At 38.5% G+C, this 12968-nt stretch overlaps 1 protein-coding gene across 1 annotated transcript in view; it reads right to left on the bottom strand.

Moving 5' to 3' along the window:
- The window catches only part of LRBA (LPS responsive beige-like anchor protein), a 432022-nt gene that overhangs the window by 346747 nt on the left and 72307 nt on the right, over positions 1-12968 (bottom strand). Inside the window, 3 exon segments of the mRNA XM_068402600.1 lie at positions 7884-8076; positions 8328-8451; positions 12547-12628. Of these exon segments, the coding sequence (XP_068258701.1) occupies positions 7884-8076; positions 8328-8451; positions 12547-12628 (399 nt within the window).

Here is a 12968-nt window from a genome sequence, read left to right as displayed (position 1 = left end):
TATCTAAAAACTAGCCACTGTTTCAGCAAAGCTCTCCCAGTATTTATTAGCAATATATACTTATTCATTCATTATTCAAAATCTTTCCATGCTTTCTCTCTTTTGTCTCTTACGAGAGTTTCCTGCTGCATGCTTTGTTTTTCCTAGTAACCTACATGTGCTACCTTGAAGTCCGATACGCACCATAGGTATCTGTATTAATTTTGAATGTTAACATGTGAATTATGAATCACAAACTGAGCAGTTTTGGTTTTCCAACTAAGACTGTTGAAAGTTACAAGTGTAAGATCTACTGACTGTATAGGTTAGAGATACAACCAACTTTGCAACAAGCTGATCTTTGCCCAGCTATAGTCAACAGTTAAAAATACAATGTATGGTACAGGGATGGAATATAGTTTCACAATCAGTCTCATCTGTAACAGGGAATAGACAGTGGTACGGAAGCCATTACAGAGCAACACTCTGGAAACCAAACTGTGCTCTTCAGGATTGTTAATTGCTACTACCAACAAAACAAAAAAAAAAAAAAAAAAAGAGAAAAAGAGTGGCAAGAAGGTCAATACAGACAACTTATCTTTACAGGTGGGCAATGTAAACTTAAGGGCAAATAAATCTAAGCACAATCTGATACGAATCTAGGTTGATTTAAGAACAATGCAAGAAACTGCAAGGAGAGACACACTGGTAAAGGAAATTAGACAGTACAGAACTACAGGAGAACATCACTCACAAAAAAACCAAAATCCACTTTAAAAGAATAGCAATTTCTACTTCCACCATAAACATCAGAAAGAATTCAAGTCACTTAATGTATTAAATACTGTTCTTTAAATAACATTCAAATTAAAATAGCAATGAACAAAATTGCACAGACTACCTCAAACAGTATTTTTCATACATGCATTTAGAGTTTGGGGTTTTCTTACTTATATAAAAAGGAAAATGAATTTAAGAAATACAGCTTTTTAAAATCCAACTTTTCAACAAGCCTGTACAAACAGTTCTGCTCACTATATGAATTTGTAATTTGGTTTGACAAGAAACCAAGAAATAGAGGTCCTACTATGGAGGCACTGGACAATTCTTCCGCCACACTCGACATGGCATTTATGAAATACACAAGTTCAAAGCCAAACAATACACTCTACAAAGAAAACACCTAAGGCTAACAAAAGCAGTATCAACGAAAATGCAAAATGAAGTAGAAATTATGATTACTAAATAGAAGTAGACAGAGATAGTACATAAAGGTATTACAGATTAAACATCAGGATCTGCAAGCATGCAACAATTTACAAGGCAATTGTTAGCTTGAAGAACCTTAAATGTACTTAAGTCATTTTTTATTTTCCTTAAGGCATTTGCAACTGTAAAGCTGATAATACAAAATTAATTACTAGAAATTCTTCTAAATTAGTGAGCTAAAAGGCCAATCATTAATCTTCACCATCATTTGATGGTTAATCCATAGCTGTTTGCAATGCTTGGAATGCATGTCTACACACTACTAGTTAAAGACACTTGTGAGCTAATAACTGCAACATTTGCCTCTGCCATTAATTTTAACTTAATTTGACATCCAACATTTACTAATTGCCAAGGAGAAAAATTAGCATACAGCGATGAAAAAGGTTAAGATGATTGACATTTGCATTAAAGAACATAGGGAAAATATTTTAACTATACATTAAGATTTTGTCCTTTTTTTCATTATCAGGTGGGCAATTTTGTAGAGTAGAGAGAGGAAGGGAATGTCTGCCAGACAGGTCAGACAATTATATAGTACTGCTGTTCCCTTATAGAGTCTGCTCAGTGCAAACTAGCTCCTGTGCTGCTGACACCATCAATAAACTCTTCATAATTCCAGAAAGCGTTACAACTTTTTAAATCTTAACAAGGACTTTATTGATCTGTTTTTTCCACTTCTCCTCTAGCAACACTAACTGTTCAAGTGGAAACTAATCTCCAAACAAAAACAGGCCTGTTTAGACAGGAGGCACCAATATCTGAAGATATCAAACCTAATTTTCAATTCAGTGAAGTGAAAGATACAAAGGTACCGTGTGTACCACACACTGACTTACAGTCTATAACTCACTGACCTGAGGAATCTCTGGGTTATTTCTGAGTGGTTCACAGAAGAAAGCTAAGAAAAGCACATTAACATATATTATGCAGGACACTACATATAAGAAGTTTCTAGAAGGAGTCTATGCTTCCACCAAAAAGCATTCGTGGACACACAAGGGGCAGGGTAAGCAGAAGAAAACCACTTTACCAAGACATTAAGATATTTTCATGTTCCTGCATCCTGCATTTTCACCTAAGTCACAATACTTTTGCCTTTTTCTCCTCAGCTTGAGAAAAATATATGCATGCTAATAATTTCTAGAATAAGAACAAGTACTAGTCAATATAATTCATAAGTCTTTGCTTATCTGAGAGATAATTTTATGTATGTTGGCAGCATTTTATTTTCCAATCAAGTCAAGGTATAGCTTACTGTAACATCACCATACAGAAATAAATTGAAACAGCATACCAAACATATTTGCTCATTTTCACTAATGCAACTACTGCTTTTTAATTTGTTTAAATTGCAAGACATGAGCACATTATCCTCTCAAGGTATGTATTTCCTCTCTATCTCAATCCCTGTCACCATTCCTACAGTTCAGCAGACTGTCAAATTACGCCTTGTGCACATTTGATATTTAGTTATTAATAAAAATACATTGTAACTATGTTCAGTGTTTACCACTCTGCATCGTCGTAATACCCAGCTATAGGTCTTGTGCACTTCTCTGTTTGGCCATCCTTTATGTCTCCATGTGTTGTTGGCATCCCTGTAGCAGAGACTCCACATCTCGCATTTCGACTCATGGCCCAGAGGCCCATTTCAGCCCCCACAGCCACAACCTGAACACAGGCAGCAGCAAGTATGGAAGAGGTTTGCCTCAAACTCCGCAGTAACAGCAAAGGAGGCCACTAACATTTCTTGAGACACAGGTTCCATCTTCCAATGATTTTTACACCAAGTTATACAGAGGAGAATCCATTCTCTGTTCAGGTCATCTTTGACTATCTCATAGCTGTTTGCCTCTTTATGCATCAGTTCTTTCTGCTGCATGTTTCCCCGTTTCCTCTTTTTGAAACCTCTGGCACTTCTCAACCATTAGCAAAACTCTATTACACTCTTCTCGTAAGGCTTTTTAAGGCTTCTGTGCAGCTTCCTCTACCCAGCCGATCATGTTCTTTCCTGCTTCATAAATTCTCAGTGTATCTCGTTCACTCTATTCCTATCCCCTATTTCACACTTTTCTTTTAGTTAGAATTGGTCAAATTTTAGCATCCTGCAGCTTTATTCATGACATTTCACTCACTCAGACTGAGTGATGAGATGGAGGAGCTGCCCATTAACCATACATGCTGCATGCGTAAGAGCCCATCAGTGGTACAGATCCCTCCTTCTGACTATTCTGCCTGCTGAATAATGAAAATACTTTCGTATCCTCAGAGGCATTGATTAGGAAAAGCCTCCCCACACACCTACTACAAAAGAAGCTGTAACAAGGAAACACCTAGAAAAGGCAAATGATTGCAACATAACCACACATCTTAGAGGGTACACAGCTTTAAAGGAGGCTGCGCCTTCTAGTCTCCAAGTTTCTTCTGCTCTCCATAAGTCAGGTGACTCCCTTGAGAATAATTTCTATCTAGAATAAGCAATAATTTTTTTTATAAATAACTATTTATATCAGAAGAATGACCCCCATATTTAAGCATTTCAAGTGTGCTATTTGCATCTCCCCCAGCTTTGTTTCATTAATGTACTGGGCATTGCACAATTGATAACCAAAAACCTGCAATAGTACGATGAACCCTCTTGGCTAGCTACCTCTGCTTCCCCTCAGGGTAATGTAGACACACTTTTCAGAGGGCGAAAGGACATCTGAAGCCTTCAAAATGCCCTAGAGCTAAAAATGCCTGCACATACCACGGTGGGAGACCCTATCTTCTTCAAGATAGGGAGAAAAAAATGGAGACAAAACTGTCCTCAATAACTCATGAATGTCAGTGATGTGGACTCAAGAGATCCTGATGGCCTGTTACTTTCTAAAACTACTGAGTCATGTTCACCTCTCTGCAAATTAGTTTTTAAATTGCTATCGTATATTAACTCCTCCGCCACCAAATCTTTGCTGGTTTTGCCAGTTTTCTCTCATCTGACAGCGGTGAAAATCACATAAACATAACACACATAAATGCTGTGCACACCTTTTTTTTTTTTCTCATGTATTAAATGAGCAGGGCACCAAAGAACATACAAATTTACTTAATGCTCATCAATGTTTATTACAACGGTACTTCCTTAGACTGAAAACTAACAATTATTTAGAAACACATTGTATGTTAAAGTCACAGTACTAACATTTTAAGATTATACTTCTTCCCATTCAGATCATGAACAAAATTTTTTCACTTATACAGCAATAAAACTGTAGCTTATACATATTAACATTTCTGAGTCTTACTCAATGAAAATTTCTTGAGCTACTAAGAAAAAAAAAAAGTCAGAATTTACCCCAATATCTTCTCTTTAACCAAATGACATGGTAACATGAAGAAACTTTTAAATAGTAAAATATATTTAAAATCCTGAAATTAGCAAATGCTAGTTCTTCCCAGTAGTTTAAAACGTTCAGATAATTTAGGAGTGTATTACACTGCGTAAATCACTATATTCTTTTAAAACTTGGGGAAGCTGAAAGGTCAAAAAGGCAAGTTGTCCACCATTCTTTACTTGTTTCCTATTATTAACCCCAAAATCATTGGTCCTTTTTACAAAGTAACATGGCTAGACAGATAGAATCTAAGGCCTAGCTAGGATGGTTACAATGTCTAAAAACCAGAAGTTCTTAGATGCTTTCATAAATTCAGCACCCGCTGGTTAGAACAAACCGGAGTTGTAATTTAATTTTTTCATTAATATTTTCATTGAACTAGAAGCCACAGATTAAACACCTTTATATACACTGTGTTAATATTTGGAAAACATCAAAAAATATAATACTGAAATGAGCAAAATACATGAGTAATACTAAGAAATTTGGCTTTAAAAAGGTTACACACACCTTCTAAATTCTGAGTGCAAGGAAACCAATGTAGTGCAATTATGCTAGAAAAGCCTCTGCTGCTTATAAAACGTTGTGCAGCTGTTGGAGGAGAGGGTTACAGTGACAAACAGCTTCCCTGCTACAAAGGTGGCAGGAAATCTATCAAACTGGACAATAAAATTGCAATTGAGTTTCTTTGGCTTTTTATAGCAGCTGCATGTATCTTGATGTGTAGCTCTGCAAAACCTATCCAATTCTGTAACACTAGTCCTTTATGTACTAGTTCTTTATCATAGAATGGTGTTATAAATTAGTGGCAAGAATGGCGCAAAGGGTTGTAAAAAGGAAAAATAAGCAGTAACCCAATACAATTAGAGATGAAATAGTAAAAATACAAATTGGTTATTCTCTTAGCAATGTTAAGGAAATATTTTTGTTCCCATAATTCCTACATTATTTGAAAGCATACTAGAAATCAAAAACATCTGCGACGCACTTAGCATCGAACAACTTGCCCACCGAATTACATCTACACTGTGTTATATGTGAATCTATATGAATCTCAATATTGGTATAACAGGATACAAGAATATTCACAATAAGTAAAATTAGAGGGATTAAAAATTCATTATCATTAGATACTAATATCAGTTTATAAGGACATTTTCAAGTGATTAGTAAGGTTTTACCACAAAGAGCTTTTTTTGTGATTTATCCTAATTTACGTTTATGTAATTAAAAGATAGCTATGAAATAATCACCTAGCTTTATATTGCTAGTTGCCTAAATTGCGTGTATTATTTATAAAAACGTTCAAAAGGCAAATGCATAATAACGGTGAAAAAATCCAATTTTAAAATCCTTGATCAGCATTAATATCACTATTGTTAAGTTAGTTTCTGGGTGCTTCCACTGTTTAATCATTTTCATTTAGGTTTCTGGAACCGGGTGATATTAGTTCAAACAAACTGAACCCCTTTATGATTCCTTCAAAATTACACCATCACTTTGCTGCTAGCTCTGCCCACACGCACACACTTCTAACCTTGCCATTGTTCAACTTCCTCTGAAGCAGGTTGGAAGAACAAACAGTCCTTACATATTGACCAGAAAGCCAACAAAGTTAGACTTGGGAAAACCGATACAGGAAGTTACTTCTACAACCAAGGATACTTCACTATGCCAGGAACCAAAAATGAGAAACAAATTGCCTCATTTTTTTTGGTATTTTCTAAAACCATAGGGGTTTTCTTAACATTTGGCCACGGCATCACAATCAAGTCTTTTTTTTTGGTCTATGAACTCTAGACCATTGATTAGCCATATTAAGTCACTGACGACAATGACCAAAAATCCATGTAATCATTTTGACATAGAAACTGTTTAAATGAGATTTCCAACATTACCTTATCTTACACCAAAGCTCTGTACATCAGAGGTTGAAAGGTGGCCTTCCTTCACTCACCTCTCCATCCTTCCCCAGGGACAGTTCCCCAGCAATCACACAAATGCTTTAAATTATGCCAGTTTCTATAAAAGTAACATTAGGGCTCTTTACTCTGGCTACAGCTTGCCATTGTACAATGTACTCCACCCACGCCCTCTGCATCTTGGGGGAAAGAGAGGAAACAGGTTTTCTGAAGACTGCAGAGCTGACACAAAAGATGATTAAGGATATTTCAACAACTAAAATGTGATCTCTGTAAGGGTTAAAATTTGGCCCTGGATTCTTTGCACCTGGATTCCATTTAGCTAAGTGACTATTTAATGATATTATTTAATACACTTTCATTATATAGATTTCTACATTTGTCTCCCCATAGCCCAATAATCCACCATTGAGCTTGAACGTGATAAATAAACAGAGCTGCAAAACAACAGTATTCTCGCTGTCTGTAGAGACTGACCTTTTTTGAGAAAATATTCATACAAAATCAAGGACCTCAGAAATGCTAACAATTCCTTAGAATCATAAAGTGACCTTTAGGATTCACAGATGTCCTTTTAGGACCGTCAAGTTGCACACATTTAGAAATACATCATTTATAATTTAATTCATCTTCAGTAAACATTTCTGATAAACCAGAATAATTAAGAGGTCCACACTGGCCTCACTCTACTGTTCAGAATAAGGCAGGACAGTTCTCTCTTACACTACTGGGCCTTGTTCGAAGATCCACTAATAACTTTTATAATTCTGGTTTTAACAACAACAAAAAAATCACACAGAAGAACAATGAAGTACCGGTAATAGTCTCATTCCTATTGCAAGGATTTGTGTTCTCACCCTGTATTCCCGACAGCTTAACAGCTGAAGCATCTGTCTTAACTTGAATTTCTTTGCTTTTTACTGGTCTGCTTTACAGCTTTTTGATGTTACTGGAAGGTATTTTTGTTTATGAATAGATATGGTGCGCCACCTTGTGTTTGTGCCATTATTAAAAAGCAAAACCAGAACTAAAATTTTTAAGAAATGCTCCTGAAATTTGTTTATCTCATTTTTGAAAATATGTGCCATTTTCAGTATAAACGAATACTATCACAATTTGAGCAACAATGAAAAAAGATTTGTGTTTAAACAACAAAATTAACATTTAATTGTCAACCATTTGAAAGTTATGCCCAATAACAGATAGAAACACTGGGGTTTTATTTAACTACTGGCCTTCACTTCAAGGCTATCTCACTGTATGATAAAGCACTTAAGGCTCTACATCTAATCACACAGTGTAACCAAATTTCCCAACTGTTTCAAACACTCACCTTTGAATGTGTGATCGACAGTGTATCCACCCAAACACGCCAGCCACCCCACTCATATTTGATTGCATGGTAGAGCAAAATTCGAAATATGGTATACACCATCTCAGTTATCTTCTGTTCCTCAGAAGTCTTTGGATTAAAACAGCAAAGGGAAAGCATCCACTCCTGCCAGACAGAGCACTGCAACAAACTCCTGCAAAATACACATATACTATTTAATCAAGTTTCAAAATATATCTTAGAAATATACATCAGCTAGTCAGGAATTCAACATGTTTAAAACAATTGCTAGGTGCAAGCTTCTCTAATTTTACATATTAAAGACTCTACTAGAGTACAGAATTCACTGAACAGCAATGAAGCTGTATGTGCTTAAAGAGTCTAATTTACTAGGAGACCTTGTTACTTACTTTGTACACGTGTGCATATAGCAAGCGATCTTACCTCCTATTTTCTCTGCTGTTATTAAAAAGTTTAATCATATCTGAGAGAAAGGCTCGCCGAACCTCCAGAGTTTCTGGACACTGTGGAGAATTACGTAGCAGGATTGCAATAACCTTCAAAATCTCTGTAAAACAATTCATTAGCAACAAAATATTAGTGCTAGGCACAGTATAAAACACAGAACATTTTCCAATATTGTTTGTACAAGAAAAGCAATGCTACATAAAAAAGTTTTATACTGAGAAAAAGCACATCTCTATTTGAGCAGAAGGTTTAACCAACACAAATCCCTTCTTCCAAGACTTCTCAAACCTGGTCACCATCAGGGGGATTTACAGGCCTATACAGCTGAAGAAAATGGAATCCAAGTTAAACTATTCTGAAATTTTTTTGAATTATCAGGTTTAAGCAACACCAATGTTACTGCATGACAAATGACAAGCTATCAGAAGCTGTCAGAACTTTTTTCTAAGGAAGTTCCCATAATACAATGCATCCGTTATAAAAATCAATATATGAGAAGAATGCATAGATTTTGCTCTACCTTAATAATACTGAATTTTTGAAGAATGTGAACAACTTCAGATTATACTTGGCAATTTCACAGAATCACAGAATCAATCAGGTTGGAAGAGACCTCTGGGATCATCGAGTCCAACCATTGCCCTGACACCACCATGTCAACTAGACCAGGGCACTAAGTGCCATGCCCAGGCTTTTCTTAAACACATCCAGAGATGGTGACTCCACCACCTCCCTGGGCAGCCCGTTCCAATGGCTAATGACGCTTTCTGAGAAGAAATGCTTCCTAATGTCTAACCTGAACCTCCCCTGGAAAAGCTTGAAGCTATGGCCTCTTGTCCTATCACTAGTTACCTGGGAGAAGAGGCCGACTCCCACTCCAATACAACCTCCCTTCAGGTAGTTGTAGACTGCAATAAGGTCACCTCTGAGCCTCCTCTTCTCCAGGCTAAACAACCCCAGCTCCCTCAGCCCTTCCTCGTAGGTCAGACCCTCCAGACCCTTCACCTGCTTGGTCGCCCTCCTCTGGACTCGCTCCAACACCTCAACATCTTTCTTGAAGTGCGGGGCCCAGAACTGAACACAGTACTCAAGATGAGGCCTCACCAGTGCCGAGTAGAGAGGGACAATCACTTCCCTAGACCGGCTGCCTACACTATTCCTAATAGAGGCCAGGCTGCCATTGGCCTTCTTGGCCACCTGGGCACACTGCTGGCTCATGTTTAGCCGGCTGTCGATCAGCACCCCCAGGTCTCTTTCCACTGGGCCGCTTTCTAACCACTCTTCCCCCAGCCTGTAGAGCTGCATGGGGTTGTTGTGGCCGAAGTGTAAGACCCGGCACTTGTTCTTGTTGAACCTCATGCCGTTGGTCTCGGCCCATCTATCTAACCTGTCCAGATCCCTCTGTCGGGCCTTCCGACCCTCCAGCAGATCGACACTCCCACCCAGCTTGGTGTCATCTGCAAATTTGCTGAGGGTGCACTCAATCCCTACGTCTAGATCATCTATAAAGAGATTGAATAGCACCGGCCCCAGAACTGAGCCCTGGGGAACACCGCTAGTGACCGTCTGCCAGTTGGACTTTGCCCCATTCACCACCACTCTCTGGGCTCGGCCATCCAGCCAGTTTTTAACCCATTGAAGAGTCCACCCATCCAAGCCCTGGGCAGCCAGTTTGTCCAGGAGGATGCTGTGGGAGACAGTGTCGAATGCCGTACTGAAGTCTAGATAGACTACATCCACAGCCCTGCCCTCATCTACTAAGTGGGTCACTTTGTCATAAAAGGAGATCAAGTTGGTCGAGCAGGACCTGCCTTTCATGAATCCATGTTGGCTGGCCTCGATGCCCCGACTGTCCTGCATGTGCCGTGTAATGGTACTCAGGATGATCTGTTCCATCACCTTGCCTGGCACCGAGGTCAGGCTGACAGGCCTATAGTTCCCTGGATCATCCTTCCGACCCTTCTTGTAGATGGGCGTTACGTTTGCTAATTTCCAGTCAGCTGGAACTTCTCCAGTTAACCAGGACTGCCGGTAGATGATCGAGAGTGGTTTGGCAAGTTCATTTGCCAGTTCCTTCATTACTCTGGGGTGAATCCCATCTGGGCCCATAGCCTTGTGGGTGTCCAAGTGGCACAGCAGGTCACTAACCATCTCCTCCTGGATTCCAGGGGGTTCACACAGCCCCCCATCCCTAACTTCAGGCTCTGGGGGCCGAGTCTCCTGAGGACAACCGGTCTTGACATTAAAGGCTGAGGCAAAGAAGGCATTGAGCACCTCTGCCTTTTCCTCATCCCCTGACACTACACTACCCTCCTCGTTCAGCAAGTGGTGGAGGCTCTCCTTGACCCTCCTTTTGCTGTTGATGTATTTGTAAAAGCTTTTTTTGTTATCTTTGACCACAGCAGACAAATCAAGCTCTAACTGAGCTTTGGCCCTTCTAATCTTCTCCCTACACGACGTGGCCACGTCCCTATAGACCTCCCAAGTTACCCGACTCTTCTTCCAGAGCAAATAGGCTCTCTTTTTTTCCTTAAGTTCTAGTCTAAGTTCCCTGTTTAACCAGGCCAGTCTTTTTCCCCGACGGCTTGTCTTCCTACACACCGGGACAGCCTGCTCCTGAACATTTAGCAATTCCTTTTTAAAGCACGTCCAGCCTTCCTGGACTCCTTTGTCCTTTCAGGACTGACTCCCAAGGGACTCTGTCCACCAACCTCTTAAACAGGCTAAAGTCTGCCCGACGAAAATCTAAGGCAGAAGTTCTGCTCTTGCCCCTCCTTACTTTCCCCACTATCGAAAACTAACATTTCGTGGTCACTATTCCAAAGATGGCCACCGACCCTCACATCTCCCACTAGTCCTTCTCTGTTCACAAACAACAGGTCAAGCAAGGCCCCTCCTCTAGTGGGCTCATTTACCACTTGCATGAGGAAGTTGTCCTCCACACATTCTAGGAACCTCCTAGATTGCTTCCTTCTGTTATTAAAAAACAGTTTGAGAAAGGGGACAAAACCTTCCTGATATAAAATTTCATCTCTCATAAGCATAATGTCTTCTATATTTTTAGGAGACAGTCAGAATTGTGGGTACATTGCACTTTTTTGAAGCAGTGGGGCAGTCACTGTTCTTGTTACTTTAAAAAAAGTTAACTTTGTAAATAAATTAAGGTGCAATCTGAACATGGTCACTGTGATAGTTTCAGTTCACCTTGTACAATTTCTTTAAAAAGAGAAATTCCTTATTGGATAATATTAGTACTGACCTTAAAAAAGTACTCTAGAAGTCACTCTTCCTACTAGACCTAGATAATTCCAGACTCATACCTCACACTACAAATAATCTGTATTAACCACAGCAGTGACTGCCAACTTCAAAAATCTTAAGAGAAAGTAACAAAAATCTCCTCATATCTCTTGCTTCATACCCATTTACCAGAAGGCAAATGGCATACTGAAACCAGATTTCTTTCCTCTGTATCTGCTTTGCTTTCCTTTCTCTTCCCCCACTTTCCACATGAAGCAAACCCACAACTATGACCTACATTTAATGACAAAGCAGCTATGAAAGTGAAAAATCTATTATTTCTCCAGAAAAAATGAACTCCCAAAGCTATCGTAAGTCCATTGTATTAGATACAGAGCACATTAATAATGCATATAATTCAGGAAAGCAGATCAGTATTTTCTGTTAGTTCAAAAGACATCTAAAGTTTCATATCAAGATATTTCCCATGAAGTAAGCTAACCAAAACAGTGAGCAGATACATTTCTCCTACTTTCCATCTAGCGTTGTTGCACTGAATGTAATTTAAGATGAAGGATGTTTCCATATTTCAGGTAATTTAGTCTGACATCACTAAATAATGCAATCAGAATTTTGCTGGAACCTTAACATGTATTAAACCCAAGTATCCTGTGCATGCAAGTCTTGAAAAACGATTTCGTAATATGACTGCACAGCCAAAAAGGGTGAGTTATGAACTACATACACATTTAGACACACAAAACATCTTTTAAAACGCTGTAGAGACCGACTTCCTAAATAACTCCAACTAAATGCACATTATCTTCCCTTTTGTATGAAAGCCAATGTAAAACTGAGATCAGAATTAAGACTGTAGATGTAATTAATAAGCTTTCTTTTTTCTTTGGAGCAGACTTTTCTTATGGTAGCACTCAGAAATGCATATCATTCTTACGAGGATTTTGTATCTTCACTGTTGAATCTGGGTCAGGATGTTGTTTATGTATCACTTGAGTGCAAATCTGTTCAGTCAGAATCTAGCAAGAAAGAAGAAGATACCATATCAATGTTCATAAACACAGCTTATTTCAACCATGGTTCTAAAAACTATCCAGAAAACCCACTTGTTGTCTTTCTTAATAATTTATTTCATCCTGTTCCTAAAATTTTACTCTATTTTTTTTTGCTTTCTCTTAAGCACACACTGTTATTTTAAATACACTGGAAGAGAAACCTGAATCTAACCAAAACAATCATCATAAGGCAAGATCATTGTTGTAATAAAATTCCACATACATGTGAGTGTCTGCTTGAGACATTCACATTACTCATCTAGAATTGTTCCTAATGAGCATATCCAAGTTGGGGGGGGTTGGG

Source organism: Nyctibius grandis, chromosome 6 (genome assembly GCF_013368605.1).
Source record: "Nyctibius grandis isolate bNycGra1 chromosome 6, bNycGra1.pri, whole genome shotgun sequence".
Taxonomy (NCBI): Eukaryota; Metazoa; Chordata; class Aves; order Nyctibiiformes; family Nyctibiidae; genus Nyctibius; species Nyctibius grandis.
The sequence above is the reverse complement of the archived record's forward strand: the minus strand, read 5'-3'. Positions and strand labels throughout refer to the sequence as shown.